This window comes from Merops nubicus, unplaced genomic scaffold, assembly GCF_000691845.1.
Source record: "Merops nubicus isolate BGI_N331 unplaced genomic scaffold, ASM69184v1 scaffold17998, whole genome shotgun sequence".
Taxonomy (NCBI): Eukaryota; Metazoa; Chordata; class Aves; order Coraciiformes; family Meropidae; genus Merops; species Merops nubicus.
Window position 1 is genome coordinate 439 of NW_008626537.1, and position 18,367 is coordinate 18,805.

An 18,367-nucleotide genomic window follows, 5' to 3' on the forward strand; every position below is an offset into this window, starting at 1 on the left:
ATCTCGCTCTTTTGTGAGCCTGTTTTGTGAGCCCACTTGTGCGGGAGTGCAGCCCCAGTGTGACTGGCTTTAGAAGTGGTCAGCTGCAGTCACGCTGCTCTTCAGATACATACAGAAGGAATACTCTGTCTTTAGCTTCACAGTATACTCTCCCTTGGGAAATTTTTATGTAAAGTTTTAAACTACATCAAGGTTTTACTTCATAAGGTAAAGACAACTCAAGCCAAGTCCCATCATAAAAAAGAAACTACAATCCAAGGAGACAGTGAAATGGTAATTAGAAAGGCATTTCTAATTAGCTGTATGCAGTCAGAGTCTCCACAGCCATTGCGCAGTGTAAGGACAAGATCCAAGGAGCAGAAATGCTCCACTTTTAGGTGGGTAGTCCATAATAGGGCCCAGAACAATACCTGCGATTATCTGGAATCACAGCTATCTCCTGTAAACACATTTTTAAGGTACTAAAATAGTTTCCACAAAGCAAGCGAACAAACCTCCAAACACAAGCACACTTGTGCTATAATAGCATCTTCCTTTCCACTTCTGAAAAGCAAGAAATGACAAAAAATGGTTGTTGGTCAAAGCCCCCAAGCTTAATTACCTTCAGAAGAAAGGATTAAAGTTCACTTCCTGAATGTGCTTGCAACTCAGTAAGGTATATTATATAGAAAAAACACCACTGCTTTATTTTATAAACTGAATCCTCAGTTGTTTCAATACATACTTTTTGATTCATTATTCAGCTTTGGAGAGCATGTGATGACTTTACTCCTGAGCTCAAGCAGTTAACTATTTCTCTGAGTATGCAAAGGCTTCATTTATAACTCAAATCTTACAAAGTGTAACTCAAGCCAGCAGTCAGGGATTGATCCCAGGCTAACGAACCCACCCCACCACCTATTTAAAGTCAGCTTCACGTGAGTAATTTCCTTAGTTCTTCTGAAGACTTTTATGGATTCCAGAGGGAAGACCATTCTTACTGCAGACTTCAGTATTCTCCTGCATCCTTGTCCCCTGACCACGTACCAGCTACCACACTACAATTCCCAATTTTACGGCTACTTTCCTTAAGCCTACCAAAACAGAAGTGTTACAGGGGAAAATAATATGGTAGGTATGAAAGGTGCATCTTTGATATTTGTAGATTGGAAATTTATTAAATCCCTTTCAGTACTCACAGTTGTTATAAAAGTTAAGTCTGCTTTTCCTACTGAATATCAATTACTCCTTTTTTACTGATGGCCTTTCCCTATTTTTTTTCTTTTGTGAAATATATGAAATTTTCATTTGTATGGCAGATTCTGCAAACAATGATCATCTGAGCACACCCCAAACGCTCTGTGCTAAATTTAGTTTCATGATGAGCAAGTAAAATTCACATGTTCTTTATTTGTCCATATAATACACCATTTTTTTCTTTTCGTTTTAAAATTAGATAAAAGCATATTAAATGGCAGGTGTATGAAGTTCTTCAGAAACAATGCCAGAACAAAAATTGAATTACAAAATGTTAAAAAATATGTACGTACATTTGAACTTAACATTCCACTAACTCATAAAGTTACAGGTATCATCTAATGAAAAATAATTGTGCCACTTACCTATTTTTGCTGTTTCTAGGAACTTTTTATTCTGTACATAGGACGATTCTGTACAAAATATGAAGTCTACATTTTTATTACTTATTACCATAAAACAAGGTACAATGTATGTACAAATATTAAAATGAAGCCATACTAAAGCCACACTAAAAAGACACTTGTAATATTACTCTTGACATTCCTGATGTACAGGTATAATTTTGGAAAATGGGGGAAGGTGTCAGACACAGAACTTTATGAAGAACAACAGTCACCAAAATTCTACTTTTATTTTTCCTTTTTAATTTGGCTGTATTAGTTTTAGAATGGTTTAGTACAGGACTGTGAGAGGCATATAAATATTGATGCTAAACATATGAAACCATTAGTGGTGATGAATTTTGGAATATTGCCTAAGCAAATTTTCAGTGGCCCAAACCAGGAATTTATAGTGAACTTTAAGCCTTCAAAAATACCACAATATTTCTCTTTTTGGTGAATGTTTATCTTCAATAAAGAACAGAAATAAAATCTAGACAGTGAAAGATGTTCTTATACGTTGAGCATCACACAATCAATCAAACATTGATATACAGGTTTGTCTTTTTTCCTTGGGTAACATAAGAATAATTCCTTTCAGCAACCTCTTGCACAAACATACTGAACACCCAAAATCAAAGATAACTGATAATCTACCAGCTAAAGATGTAAGTTCAAACAATGGTATATCAAAATACAGACATTGCTTTACACAATTAAAAAAGCACCCTTTTTCCCCTCAAAAGGAGAAGGCATCTTTAAACTGTTTTAATATAGTTTATCCTAATGGTAAAGCATACTCTTTTTCAAGTTTTACAGGAAATGTTTTCAGACACAGTGGGCATTCCACTTAAGGGTTGGGTTGGTCTTGAGATTTAGTTTTGTAAGCCAATATTTACCACCTACAATTTTCTTCCAACAGACAACGTAACAAGTATTGGAAACCGAATGTTGAATGCAACCAACGAACAGCAGGCACTACATCTGCACAAGGTTACTATGAAGGTCTGCTCTGCAAAATTTTTTTTTAATGGATGCATGAGTCCTTATACTTCCTTAAAAAGTAAACTGAAACTATTTTTAAAGAAGCCACATTTTTATCTCTTTATGCATCAAGACATTAAACATTAAGTTATATTATGTTACTGCCAGAGACGAAGGAAACTAATCACCCATTTAGAATAGCAGAACACATTTCAAACAGCTTGTAAGCAGGATAAGGTAAGTCAAAATACTGGCCACCCTGAGAGAAATCAAATATTGAAGACAAAGCACTATATTTTTAAAGAGATTTTCCTCCCGTGCTTTTCCATCTACAACAAAAAGCTCATTACATGCAAGTAATCTCGTGGAATATATAGCAGCATTTGAAGATCATCAGCAACTCAGATGCATTTTCAGTTCACTTGTGAGGTGTATTTGCAGCACATGTGCTCTTTACAACAACAACAAAAGTTATTTTCACGGTAAAATTATGGTCACTATCTCCTCAGCTCTTAGACTGATTTAAAAAGAAGCAGAATGAAATTCGAGGGTCTGTTCTTTTTAATAAGCTTGTGATGTTGTGTTTCCTGAAAGCTCATGGTCATATTTCAGATAAAAACTGATGCAACTGAAATCACGCATAGTATCTGCCACAGAATACTGAACTCCTAGAGCCCAAGAAAAATGCTGAGTATTAAAAGCTCAGATAAGGGAGAGAATAGTGAAAGAGTACTTTATTGACTTGAAAAAAAATGTAAAATGAAACTTTGTATTCAGTCTATGTCCAGTCACAGTAAACAAATTTTCATTTTAGGAAAAATTCTTCTACCAGTTCATAGCTGGAATATTGGTGCCGTATTACACACCAAAGACTGGAAAATATGGCTTACACAGAAAATATTAGGACATGGTATATATAGATATATACCTACCCTAAGTAAAGGAGAAATAAATTTACAGAATTCTTCGAAAGGAATGATGATTGAGGATTGTCATGAAATTTACCATTTTGTAAGCCGTGTTTTATAATAGGAAAGAGAAATATTTTCAAAACTGCTGGTATGTTACAAGACAGCAACAATGTGGAAACAACTGCAAAGTTGAGAAACCCTAGAAAAAGTTTAATACTTAAATCTGAAATAATTTTAATTTTGAAAACACTCATCGTTAGTACCAACTATTGGTCATTCACTTATTTGAACTTAGATTATAGAATGCTTTTCTCAAATATGACTATAAAAACTGCATGTTATCAGCTAGCTGGTACTGCGAGAATACCTCCAGGAAATTGTGTCCACTTGACTATAGTCAACCCAATATTCTGCAAATGGAATTGGGTAATTTACCATTGTTTGAACTACTAATCTTGAGCTGCATACTCTATTAGTTATTGCCTACAGAACTGGGTTGAAGAAAGCTTTGATTTTATGTGTAACTGATTGGTATGGCACAAAAAGAAGTTCTACTGTAGAACCGAGTCCAAAAAACAAAACCAAAAAACCTTTTCCTCCAAAATAATATTTCACTGTAATAGTTTAATGCCCATCATGTGATATTAATTCATCAGCTCTGCAATGTGATTCCAAGGCTTTCATGGTATAGATATCCTGAGGCAGTTCTGACTTGCGTCGCACAAGAGGACGATCTTTTTTCTGATCCTTCTGTGCCTGAAAGAAAATAGAACAAAGTTAGCCAAAAATAGCAATTACTAAACAATTACTTAAAAATATTTTTTGCACATCAGTATGTGCACTTATGGGGAAAGAAATATATATGAAAAAGTTTTACTTCCTCCTGTTTACCCCACCAGCCACCCAGTCTCAAGTGTTGAAACCATTTTTTTCCTAAGAAAAATTAGAAACAATAAATTCTAAGCTATTAGCAATCATGACATTACTATTGATTATCACTTGATAACATTTTTAAAAATAATCATCTATCTTCTTACTCTTCATTTTGTAAGTCTCTAGATTTAATATAATTAAGGTTTTTCAGTGCTTCTACTTTCTTGCAGTATTCACATATCTGAAAATTTAAGGTTCTGCTCTATTATTTTCCTGATGCTCTCTCAAAACCAGACAGTATTCCTGTCAAAGTATCTTTAAACTACATAATGGTGTCTTTATATTGTTGCAATGTCTGTCTTACCTACCCTAATTTGCCTGTTAGATCAATGATGTCTATTCATGTTCTTTTATAAAAACGTCCTTATGAAAACTGATTGGCTTCTACTTACCAACTGTTTTACTAACATGTTCAAAAAGTAAGTGATGGTGGTCAAATTTTATTGTAGCAAAGAGTATTCACTAAAAATGCTCACATAATCTGGCATGGAACCCACCCCACCACTGGTTTGCTTTGCTCAGTCATTCCATCACCTCTTCAGTAGGGACATTTTGCTACATTGCTAACCTCTAGCATAAACCTTATTTTCACTGAAACTGTGTATCTTTACATAGTTTCTCACTTCTGAAAATTGTATTTAAAAAATAAACTAAGCTGTCCTTTTGCTTGCTTGCCTTTTTTTTTTTTTTTTTTTTTTTTAAAAATGGTAACTCTATAACCTCTTGTTCTAGCATCGATTTCTGACGGTACTTAGCAAGGGATACATAACTGTCTTTCCAGAGTCCTTACTCTGATGCAAGAATGTTACCTAGCTTTCCTTCTGCAGTACCCTAACTCTTAATCAATCCTTTTCCTGCCTGGTGACACAGACTTAATTCTCTTGCAAGCTTTATACTTCTCACGGATTTCTCCAAGTTTTTCTAATACTAAGAACTCCCATTTCAAGCCATTCTATTAGCTCTGCTAGGACAGGATCTTCATATTTGAAAAACAGTCTTATCACCTTCTAATCACCTCTTTTATTTCTTGCAAACTTTGAGCAAGGAAAAGCAGGAAAAAAAAACGCACCTGGAGAGAGGGATGAAGAATGCTTAACAGTTCCAACCCAAGTTTCAGAATCTTTAGTTTACAATTTCTTTCTTTTCCATTAGTGGCATTTTTAAAACCCCCACTCCTCCTAACTTTTGGGGGGAGTGAGGGGCAATCAGGCTCATCCACAGAATTGCGATGCACTCCTTCTCCAGCCAGAATGCTATCAGTGAAGCTGTGTATAGCCCCAACATTATAGCTCTTGAAGCTGAATTCTTTGTAGAAAAGAAGGTTAAGACCAAGATAGAGTCCTTGGTTTTTGTCTGGGTTGCCATTATTTCCTGCACATGTTACATTGTCTAATACTGGCACAAATCCCCAGACACACCCAACAGCTGTGACTGGGAATGTTGTTCTAAGATGCTTGTCTCAACTACTAGTATAGTATCATACTTTGGCTACATTTGGCTACATTTTTTTCTAGAACTAATGTTAGAGCACTCGAGTTAGGAGGTATGAGTTTTAATTCCCTCTAGCCAGGATATAAAGTGAATCAAGGTCTTATAAACCTTGACAAAATGGTTTTGCAGGAGGAAATGGCATAGCAGAAGATGGACACTATCAACAACACAACTCTTACGATTAAGCAGCACTCATTTTTTCCTTTAATAATCGTGTGTGCACCTTTCTCCACCACACACTGGAGCTAGCAAAAAGAGGCCCCTCTATACATCATGTGGGCCTGGCCAAACTATCCAAGGTCTGAAGAAAGGCAGAGGTTTAGAAACTTGAATAAGCTCAATGCTCCTTGTTGAATAGCTCTATGCAGCATTCCTGTTCAGAGGAATGCTGCCCTCATTCATTGCCCTGGAGAGGCATGTAATTCAGCCACCAAGATTTTACATGTAACGCAGCGTGTTCCATTCCAGAAAGAAGTATTTAAAAACCAGCAACTGTGGAGCATGCCTTGGAGGCATTTCAGTATTTCTTTGGATTTCAAACATTATCCAAAATGCCACGCTAGAAATAATAAATAAAATATAATCTTGCAGGATAACGATACTGGAATTTTAAGAAAGCAGTGTAGGAGTGCAGATTGACCATATGCTTATTTTTATTAAGTTTCTTGTTTGATACATTGGTTCAAATTAAGATACTATCTTCTATCTCAACCAGTTTTTCCAGCTGCAGGACTTTTTATCTATTATTTATTGTGTTTACCTATCATACACCTACTAGATGTCTTAGTGATACTGCAATGGCCCCAGCACCTCTCAATTTCCCATCAGCTCCAAATTTAAATCTCTAGTTTGAAGGTCAAGACACTAGCTCCACTTAAATGAAGTTAAATTAAAAATACCTGAAGATTACTAAGCATTAACTGAAGAAAAGAAACTGGAATGACCTTGAGAGTCCTTGTCCTGTAGCAACTAATGGAACATGACAGATGGTGGACTGGGGGAGAAGATCCACAAGGAAGACAAATGCACAATTTACACTTTTTTTTTTTTTTTTAAACATAGTCGCTTTAGCCACTAAGGAGGTTCTGAACACCACAAAAATGTTATCACTAGGATCTGATTATTTTAAACATGTTTACCTTAAGAAAAAACAAACCTGTTATATAGAGAACAGAACATGTCGTAGATTTTAGCCATATTTTTAACTGTCCTTAAAGCATAATCATTGTTCACATTATGACACAAAAAGCTATTTCTAAGTGACAAGAACATGAAAGTTTCTGTAGAAGAAATGTCAAAAGAGACCATACAGCATATTCAAAGGCATTAGAAATAGAACACTGCTTTCCTGGCTGCTACAGTACCACTTAAAAGTAGAAGCTATAATGAAGTTTATTACTCCAGGATAAATGTTTACAGGGCTGAAAATATAACTGAAATTTATGCCTATGATTAACACCTGCTTGTAAAAAAAATAAGCCAATTCATAATTTAGAGGACTTAATCTTCATGTCACCTTACCTGACAAGCCTCTTCTTTGACTGTCTTTTTCAGCATCTGCAAATCTTCAATTAAAGGCCCATCTGTTTCCATTGCAACAGGACTGTTCAGCAAACTCGTGTCACTGTATGTTGGGTACTAATAAAATGCAAAGTGTTAAAATAATAATTTTTAGTAGTTCTACCTAAATACTACTAGTGTATTTGAGCATATGAATTATACGGTTAGTTATGTGAGATAAGCTTCAATATCTTATGCTTCCAGGCACCAAGTACTAAATTTAAAAAGGGAACTCAAATACTTTCACTTGGCAGAAATATCCTGTTGAAAAATACAGTCAGAATACAAAACATGTCCTTTGATTATCTGAGACTTAATTTTAAAATATTCAGATTTTGCTAGTATTTAATGTCTGCTTGAACAATCATTTATCTGAAACCTTACTACTACATTGTCTAGTGATTTGTGTACAGTGTAGCAACCCAAAGAAGGATTTTACTTTCCGGTGCAATTTTGTGTTGGAAGAGGAAACACACTGTTAAAAAGGTCAAATACAATGAATTTATATTTAAAAAAATTTCAGAACAAAATATTAAACTTTTCTGTCTTGAGAAAGTAAAACAGCCCTAAGTTTTTTGGGACTTAAGAAAAATAAAAATCTTGTAAAACCACTTGTATAGTGTCTAAAACTTACTGTACAACAATCTCAGTATTTTAAATTCTATTTTAAACCAGATAATGTGTATGTGGTTGAAACCAAAACTCATTTAAGAACCCACACACACTCTTTAATCCATTTTTTCCTCATAAATATTTTAGTATCAGAGTGTACCAATAACTTAATGCAGATGAGACAAAAGAGAAAAAACTGACAGCAAGTATTTAATGAATATAATTATAACGATCTAAACTCTTCAAATGTATCCTTGTGTCATGCAGTATCAGGAATAGCTCTGAACAACAAGAATGGTCAGTAAATTAGACAAATTAAAAGTTAATAGAAATTCCACCAAAAAACCTCATCCTTAAAAATCCATTATAGAGCGTACTAGAAGCATTTATATCCTTACATCCATTCAGTGGAATACGCAGTGTTCAAAAAAAAAAATTTATTTTAAATTGCTTCCAATTATTAGCTCTCTTCAAGCATACTATGCAGAACATACTGTATACAGGTCATGTTAACCAGTTACAGAAAATGTACACAGTTACAAAAAATTACTTGTGAAGAAAAGAATATTTACACTGTAGAATTCTAGATTTTACTACTATAGGTCAATCCCCTCATTTAGCCAGACGTGCAATAGCTCATTTGTGATAACAAATGATCATGTACATCAAATACTCTTTAAGCAAGGCTTTTGGATGGCTTGTCTGATTAATATTTTGTAACTGTAAGTCAATTGCTGCTTTCATATGAAAGGTTCTTTTTTCTTTAATTTAACTGATGTGTTGTCAATCGACATTATTTAATTGTTACAGATTTTGTTCAAGCAATTTGAGCATTGTTCCCTGAGAAATACCACAAGAGGAAAAAACTATTTACCAAATTCCTCCTCCTGAGAAAAAAGGAGGACTCTATATTTCTATTTTAAAATAGCACTGAGATCATAAAGTGTCCCACTTCTGTTTATAGAGTACCATAACTTCATATTCCATCACTTTAAGCTCAGCTAGATGATGTTACAGAAATACAGTACAATAAGTTTCTTGCTGCACTAGAGTAAAATTCTGGCTGTAAAGTAACTGAAACATTTGGCATTTTTTTTCTCATAGCAGTGATCAGTGTGATTGAGCGAAAGGAAAACTGGCAGCATTCCCCAAGCAAATTAAGTAAAGGGTAGGGCACGGGGGAAACCCAAGTCAAATTATTCCCTTCTCCCACAATTTCAAAATATAATGAACAGTCTAAAGGACCTTTGTTTCTTTATCAAAACTTCAGTTGCATCAAGTGATGCCTGACAGGACATCCTCCTTTTCACAAGAACCTGAGTAGCAGGTTCACCATGCAAGTGTGAGAACAAATGCAGCGCACAAGAACATACAGTATTACTTTAATACATTTGACACAGAGGAAAACTGACCAGTCACAACTCACAGTTTGTAGAAAGAACTTTTGTAATATATTGTTTACAAAACAGCTTTTCAAGAGAAACCAATAATGGCATCTCTGTATTTTCCATAATTTTGTACAATAACTTTTCAAACCACAACACAGTGCAACTCCTACCATAAAAAAAGGAAAAATTACTTCATATCATACTTTTCAGAAATGTTTTCCTTTAAATAATTACTTGCACAAGAGAAAGGTTAGAAATTTTAAAAGTACTTTTATTGTGTATCTTTCATAATACAATTAGTGAAATTGCTTTATTTCCATGAATAGTCAGATGTTTCCCCCACTGATATTTAACAAAACTAAAGTATTTAAACATGAACATGTTAATCTTTTCTAAATACCTGGGGATTTGATTTGGCTAGATTTTCTATTTTAACCCATGCTTCTTCCCGTTCCTTTAATTTTAGCTTCTCTCTGAAAAAAAAAAACATTAGAGGCAAAAATAGCAAAAGAAGCTTGGTGAATCTCACATCACAATTTGTATACTTACATAAACACAGAAATTCACTAGAAGAATTCAACAGAATTCATTTTTTAGCTATGCCTGTTTCACCTACTGCCCAAAATGTCACTGTTGACAGGATAATTTGCTTTGTACCAATATTCATGACTGCAAAGCAACATTAAAAGGGAAAAAAAAAAAAAAATTTCTCATGAAAGCAACAAACTGGTTGATACTGGTTTAAAAATTGCACATTGTTAAAAGAGTTAAACCAGAAATAAGTCTTGATCTATGTTGAAAGTATGTTTTTATTTTAGCTTTAGAAAATTTGAATTCTATATTGACACATAAGAAACTTAAGATCTGGCCATAAAAAAGGGCAGAGATTTTTATTATCACCCCAATGGCTTCAGGTAATAGTTTCAAGAAAAAGGCCCAGAGACATTCTGAATTGAACACTAACAGAAAAGTATTCCACAAAAAAAGCACTCATTCAAGGGGGCCATGTACCATGAGGGATGACATGGGGTGCTTTTTTTTTTTTTTTAAAAAAAAAAAACCATTTAAGTAGGAAAGTTTTTTTTCTTATGCCTAATGCAATTGAAAATGGTAAGATCTAGTGTATTTGCCTTTCTTACAGATGAACAGCTTATTAGGGAGACTAGAATGAACATGTGTCTTTGAAAGGTGGTAGAGAAAGGGACTTTGAGCTTAAGAGTGCTAAAGATGTCCTCAGGCTTCAATGTATAGGGCAGGTGATCCAAATGTAAAAGAAAAAAGCAGTTATATTCAAGTACATACACAATTTGCCTCCAACTCCCAATTAAGTTTGGGCTGGGACTGGAAGAACTTTTTAACCACCTCCTTTTGAGTTCCTGTGTTGTGGGAGACGTTTTTCGTTTTGTTATTATGTCACTCAGCACTCAAAATGCCACCCAAAAACCAGTGAAGAAAAAAAAATTGCTTTCTTATTTAAAAGGGAGTTTACTTATTTGCTTTGAAGGAAGAAACAGTCTTTCTTTAAAAAGCAGCTGTTCACATTTTGATATATAGGAACACACTAACGTCTTTAAAAATTGTTATACTACAAGCTCATTTCTACTTAAACTGTAATAAGAAATTTCAAAACTTGGAGAAATCTACATTACAAATTTGTGATACTTCCAGTGAATTTGATTAAAATACACATATAATTTGAATGACTACTTGAAGGGATCCATGTTCACTTTGAAAAAGTTAAAATCCAGCTATTTTCAGTACCCACTTTCTAACTGGGCTCCCCAGCCCCTACAGTGAAAAACAAACCATTAATTTGTTTGACTTCTCTATCTCACTTTAGTAGGCTTTATAATATACCGAATATTCAAAAAATTGTTTATTTAACAAAATTTGAAAGAATGTAGATAAGTGACTTTATGATCATAAAAGTCAGCTGTGTTTTTGGGCATAAACCAGTAAATTCTAGCTTCCAAACTCCTCCTCTATTCACTTTCCTACGCAAGAATATACTAAGCTCAGTAGGATTCTTCTGCTATAGAACACTCTGTATTGCAACAGAGTAACAACTTTATTTCTGGTGATTTTTAGAATACTAGGTGCATATGCACACACACAGTGCAATGCTGAAAAATACGGGAAAAGTGTTTTGGAAAGAACTGAGTAACAACATGAGAGAAAACAACACTGGGTAGATAAAGCATGTTAAAATAAACACAGGATGTAAAACTGTTAAACAGATCTTTTACACTGGTCTCCACTATCAGCACTGGTCCTCTCAAAAAATGAATTTTTAGGAAGACTGACTCCCTGCAATATTAGGTCAAAGACTACATGAAGCATCCTATTCTTAAAAAAAGTTCTGCAGTTCATAAATAACAAGAAGTTTTACCAAGTCAATTCTGAGACTGCTGTACTGTAACCAAAGGGGCAACTTCTCACTAAAGACACATGAGTTTTTCAGAGCTAAAGCACTCTGAACAAATTATTCAAGGACAGACACACTGACATGAAAACTTACTTCAGTTTTTCTGCTTTAAATTGCTGTGTGCAGTCATCAAACAGTTTTTGGTTCATCTCCATGAAGAGTTTCAGAGCATTGTATATCAAGCCATGTATTGTCCTATAAGTAAAACTTCTGGTTGAAACTCAGAGTACTTTAAACTTTGAAATCTACTTTTTCTGGTCAACAGTAGCCAATAGCCTACATAACTGGAAAATTACATCATTTCAGAATAAGCAGAAACAAGACTAGTTAGTGGAAGTTTCAGTTTACCTTCAAAAGGGCTAATACAGGTACTAAAATTATCAACTTTGAATGCAGTTTTCTTACACTATGGTATTACTCATCACTTACACTTTTGATATTTGAACTTTTAATAGTACATGTATTTATATTGTGCATATAGGACTAGTTTTGAAATTTAGTAGTTGACACTAATTGAACTAGGGTTATTAGAGAAAATGCAAGACGACATTAAAGATCTTGATGTAAGTAACTTACTGGTAACTGACAAATTCAAGAAAAAAAGTTAGTGACTAAAAGGAGCCTAGAAAAGACAGCATTTATTTTGAAAGCTGTCACACAGCAACAGCACTCACTTCAACTCAATTATGCTATGACTCTTTAGGGACATGTTAGAAAAGTAAAGCGGAAAGCATCAGAAAAATTAAACAAAAATAATCTGCTTTATGTAGCACTTCTGCAGAGGAATTTACAGTTCCAGTCTGCAATCTATGGCTTATCATTAAATCCAAAAAGCAGTCAGTTAAATGATTACTTTATATTATATATGTGAGTTACAAGTAAGAGCACAGCTGTACTGAGTAGCATGACTTCTGCTCAGAATAAAATGAATGTATGGCCTTGAAAGGCAGAATTAACAACTGTCAGCAATCCACATTTATTATGTACACTTGCATCATCGAATCAGAATTTTATCAATGAGTACATTATTTGTTAGTGCTTACATCCAGGGACAGTAACCAATCACTTTAACATCACTCCATCTTCCATTTCTTTTCCTGTGTTTAGTGGCAGATTGATTACTCATTCCTGGACAACTCATCAGCAGTCCTCAATGCATGGCCAGCACTAGATTGTGATACTTGCACCATCCCAGCAGTTGCACAATCACTCACACAAAGAGTACAATACAATGGAACAGCTGCAGAAAGGAGCTGACCAGGACTGTTTTCATGTGTAAGTACTATGTTATTGTGGGGAAAAAAGTGAAAATAGTCAATGGAAAAAGAAGAGAAAACAATAACCAAAGGGGGGGGAGAAGAAAAAAAGGGGGGAAAGAAAAAATGGCCCGATCTACAACATGTTCCACTAGAATGCAGAAGAAATGCAAATCAGCACACAGGTTAGAGGTCAGAAATCAAAGTTAGTTTTTAGAGGTATCCAATCTACAGATCAATGCCAAATTTGCTTCCTAGTAATAAAAATGTGTCATGGATTAGGTGCCCTAAAACACTGTTTCCTGCTTAATGGAAAAAAAGGAAAAACTGTATTCCTCAATTCTTAGTATTTCCTAAAAGTTTTGAAAACAATAGTCTCCTCCTTATCCAGCAGCCCTAATGTCATAGAATGAACTGCTCATCATACTGTGAAAACTAGCAACTCAAAGATCTGATCCACTTTCAAGCCTAAAACTCGACATAAATGAAGTAACAGAATTTTACTCAATTATTTCTTACTTGTTCCAATGTGTCTTTGAATTCCGGTACAAAGATGGGAACATGATGGGTAAAATCTTTGCTGCATTATCACTAATTAAACTCATAATATATTCATTATTCCAGTAGTATAATGCTCGCTCTGCAACCTAGGAATACATGAAAAAAGGAACACTTCAGACAATCTCAAAAAGAGCAAATAATTGAAATGTTTGGCAAATTCAAGGAAAAGGTAAAAAAAGATGCAACTTAGATTTGAATTTTTCTACTGTAAATGGGTGTCATGGAGCTGATGAAAAGAGAGATGGAAAAATTGCATTTTCCTCGATAGGGACATGATTCAAACTACAACCTATGAACTCTGAAATTCAAGTGAAGAAAACTTTTCCCAAAGAGTATTTGTAGAATTCTATTACAAGCACTGAAATGAAAGGGTTCAGGTGCTTGTGAAAAGAGCAAGCTTTTAAGCTTTTATGTTATTCTTAACACTGAAATGAAGCACCCAATAAGACTGCATATGCCACACTCTCGAAAAGAATAACACAAACATTTTGAACCCTAAAATTTGACAGAGAATTGAAGACTTTTGCAACAAATAAAATTCATTATGGTGAACAATAGTAGGTAATACCATTAGCAAGCCTGCTTTATAAAAACCTCGTATTACTGGATATTCAGTAAGTACAGACCTGAAAGTGTGGACTGGACACACATTTGGCTAGCTGTCTGAAAAGAGGCTCCATGACTTTTACAAATTCAGATGGTTCAATAACATCTAGAATTTCTTCTAGTTCGTTTAAGAACATGACCTCTTTTGGACTGTGAGTCTTTGGCCAGTATTTCAGCAGTGCCATTACAACCTGTAGAGACAAAGTGAACATAATCTCCAAGATAATTTGACTTGCACTGAATTATATTTTATTAACAAGTCTGATATTTTAAACAGAATACAAAACTCAATTTCTTGTCCCATGTGACAGCAGTCAAAAAAACCAACCCCAAACAGTACAGAAATCTTGAAAAAACTATTTTAAAAAAAAAGTTTATATTTATCTTTTTATATAGTTTAAAAGTTGCAACAGTCCATTAGCATTTCTCACAGACAATCATTTTCTCTCACTTAGGAAAAAAAGCAGTCTCTTTTTCCTGAAATGGAAGATGTTTTAATAGAAGTCCATATTTTTATACATAAAAGCTATAAGCTATATTTAATATCATCACTGACAAGACAACTCAGTGAGAAATCAATGCATCTTTCATGTATGTGGTATTTAATAATGAAGGCAGACACTATGTCGTCACTGAAGCCTTAGGAAAATCACCAAAGATTTTTAAAATAATGTCTCATATGACAATTATAAGGGAAAACAAAGTGTTTTATTTTGTAATGACCTGAATTTTTGAAGGGGAAACTTAGTACTATGGTGATGCATGTTCTAAGTTTTTAAAGAATGCTGTAATCACATGCTAGTTTGAGATCAAAAAGGGATACAGACTTGGATGTGTATCAGGTAAGATTTGTACTAGGAAATATGTAACATTCCAGCTAATGTCTGGAAGAGACATCAAGGTGTATTGAGACGCCATCTTGAGATCTCAAGCTCTCAGCACAAATGACAGGATGTCTGATATTTGATACCTTACATATTAAAAGCTCCAAGCAGAAGAGAGTTCTTGCTCAACTGCACACTTCACTTGTTTCAAGAATCCTAGTTACCATTTTACAATGGAAATGGTTATAATCTAATAATGTGCACCTTTGTTAGTAGCAATCTTTTACTGATTGCTACTTGGTGCTTAAACGTATTAGTTTTTACCTACTTAATATGTGGTATAATGAGGCACAATGCTATATTATATGCTGTCAAGGACAACTGAAAGTATTCATCTATGCAATTATGTGCAAGCAGACCAAACTCTAGTTTTGTCTACGGTCCAAATTGTCTGTGATCCAAACTTGGTAGACATTAACAGGATCTTACTCAAAAGCCTTGCATCATAGGTAGCTCCATGTGCCAGAAATCTGTGGTCCATCACAACATCAGTCTCTCATCAGGCAAGCTAATTTAACTAAACTGCTTCTGGAACAACCATCTCACAGCCAGTCAGCCAGAACAAAATAAGCAGAACAAATGCTGGTCTGTTTGTAAGAGGTATGCTCTTACTGTTGTTTTAATTCATTTTGAACGTTCCAAACAACTGTGGGAAAAACTGAATTTGGTTGATCAAAATGGTCAAATATTTTACTCCTAATATAAGCAAGTACTTATCAATACTTTGTTCCCAGAACCTCCTTACACAGTCTACAGATAAAGGGAGTGCTAATATTCCAAAATATATAATAGCAAGATAAACTTACTGGTTCTGTAAGCGTGCTGTCCTTTTCTAAAAATTGAACTACACAGTATGCCAGCTACATTAAAAGAAAAAGATTTTTATTAATGCTCACTGTGAAACTGAACTCTTTGAAATCACTAGTGTAAGTGGAGAACACAACCAAATTCAAATAAAAACACAGTTTTTCTGCGATATTACAAAAATTTGGCACACGAATTTAAACAGAAGGGTAAATATGCTTTACCAATTTTTCCCAACCTTCCAAAGACTGTCCTCACCTTCTTTTGTGTTATAATATAGACAAACATCTAAAAAGAGAATATCAAATTTATACCTAGTACTTTGCATTTCAGCACTTCATCTTTTCAAATATAGGATTTAAAAAATCATGATCCTGTCCTCTAGAGTGCTTTCTACTCACTAACATTCTAGTGTCCCATGCTGTTCAATAATTATTTTCTATTTCATAACAAATTAGTTAAAAATGCACTGAACAGTTGTAAATCTTAGGATATTCTAGATATGAGAACTAATGATAACTATGCATATCAATGTAAAGCTGATGCAAGCTGGGGCTGAATTACAGCATTTAGCAACTGCAGTTCTGAGAATGAGACTGTCTGTGCCTTAACAGTGCACTATTCCATCCCTTTCACTCGATAGGCCAATAGTCCCAAAGTAAATGGGAGGATCTCTGCATACCTCATGAACTGTTTAATCATTCTTCTAATATCTCTCCATTTATGGAAGTTCAGCTGATGAGACCAATTCCTTTCCTGTTTTTGATGATTGCTACCAAGAATCTCCGTAGGTAATTTGAGGAATGTACAAAGATTATTACATCTGGTGTTCTCCACTATTCTAAAGTAAATTTGAATTAATAATAGAGATTAGCTTTTTCATGTATATCAGGATTTGGCAGCAAATCCCTCTGAGTATCCGCCACTGTTTCAGTGTGAATTTTTGTGGTTTTACTCTGGTGTGTCACACAGCTCACTTGAAGTGCTTTCCCATTTCATTCAGTAGGACATGTTAGAGGAATCCCTATGTCACCAACTTCTTTTTACTGATAGTAACGAGAAATGGAAATCACTTTAAAGTTTTGGAGAATTAGTTTATGAATTACAGGGAATAGACAAAAGACCAATCCACCTCAGGCAGGCAGAAGAGAAAGTGGCGATCATAGATGTCTACACAAGTTGGGGTTCTAAGAAAGGTCTGATTGGCCAGAGCCCAACAAGTTATATTCACAGCATTAGTGAAAAAGAAAAAAAATTTGAAATGGGAGTCACTCTAGCCCACTACTTCAACAGAAGTGATGGGAGTCCCAGTAGGCAAGACCCAAAGCAAATGCTTATAACCATCTCTGAGTGCTAGAGAATTGTATTTATACAAAGTGTTCTTAAAAATGCAAGCTGTTAGTCAGTTTATTTGAAGAAATAGTACTTAAAACTTGAGAGTACTTGAACTTTGAAAGTTCAACATTTTCTATCTAATTTAAAAAACAAAGCTGTGTAACAGACTCTCAGAGGAAATTTCAAAATTATTGTGATGATTGTTATTATTGTGATTAATACTATGTTTTCTCTAACACTGTATGATCTCTCATTCCTCTAGGAATTATGAAAGGAACTAAACTCAGCACAAAAAAGATACAACTGGTTTAAAAGCACTATACAACTCAGATGCCCCCTTTTTTTTCTGTGTACTTCTGAAAAGATCTACTGAATTAAATGATGTCCTAGTAAATACCCAGTTCTTTCAGAACAACAATACCTGTAAGAAATTGAATTCAGCTGAAATTCTCTATGTAGCGTAGAAAACACTGTTTATAGGTAACACTCATTAAAATACTTTTCTGCAATTTTTGTATGTCTCAACATTACAGACAAGAAAAAAAATTAACTCTTACGTTAACCAACTACTTCACCTATAAACACTACAGTGGTTTAAAACAAATTATTATTTACACACACTTTTTTTAAAAAAAATAAATTACTTTTTTCCCCCCTAACTCAACAAATGAAGCATTATAGGTACATACTAAATAATTTCCCCAAGGCCAATTAGCAGGAAAGTGCTTGAGCTTAGAACAGAACCCATGTCAGAATGACTAGAGTCCCCTTGACCTTTCCAGGCAAACTTGCTGTAACACTAGTATGAAAAGCACCAAACAAAACTTACCTGTGGATGGTAGACACTGAGTGATTTCACCTTGTGCAATGGTAACAAAACCTTCAATAGGAATATTTTGTGCTCTTCTTTTAATGGTAAGGCAAATCCATTAATGATGCTGCCAAGGAAATAAATGTAAATAAAACCCAGTAATTACACAAACTTTGCAGTAGTGCAC

At 34.4% G+C, this 18,367-nt stretch overlaps 1 protein-coding gene across 2 annotated transcripts in view; it reads right to left on the minus strand.

The window, feature by feature from the left end:
- Positions 1–1,606: 1,606 nt before the first annotated feature.
- Positions 1,607–18,367, minus strand: part of PPP2R5C (protein phosphatase 2, regulatory subunit B', gamma) — a 53,042-nt gene continuing 36,281 nt past the window's right edge. Inside the window, exons 7-14 of one of the 2 annotated variants that reach the window (XM_008946048.1) lie at positions 18,199–18,307; positions 16,037–16,090; positions 14,367–14,537; positions 13,699–13,826; positions 12,017–12,118; positions 9,899–9,971; positions 7,460–7,576; positions 1,607–4,270 (exon numbers count right to left, since the gene is read on the minus strand). In XM_008946048.1, coding sequence (XP_008944296.1) covers positions 4,139–4,270; positions 7,460–7,576; positions 9,899–9,971; positions 12,017–12,118; positions 13,699–13,826; positions 14,367–14,537; positions 16,037–16,090; positions 18,199–18,307 — 886 coding nt within the window. In that variant the 3' untranslated portion in view covers positions 1,607–4,138. The remainder of the gene's footprint in view (positions 4,271–7,459; positions 7,577–9,898; positions 9,972–12,016; positions 12,119–13,698; positions 13,827–14,366; positions 14,538–16,036; positions 16,091–18,198; positions 18,308–18,367) is intronic. The other variant, XM_008946049.1, reaches the window with a different exon arrangement.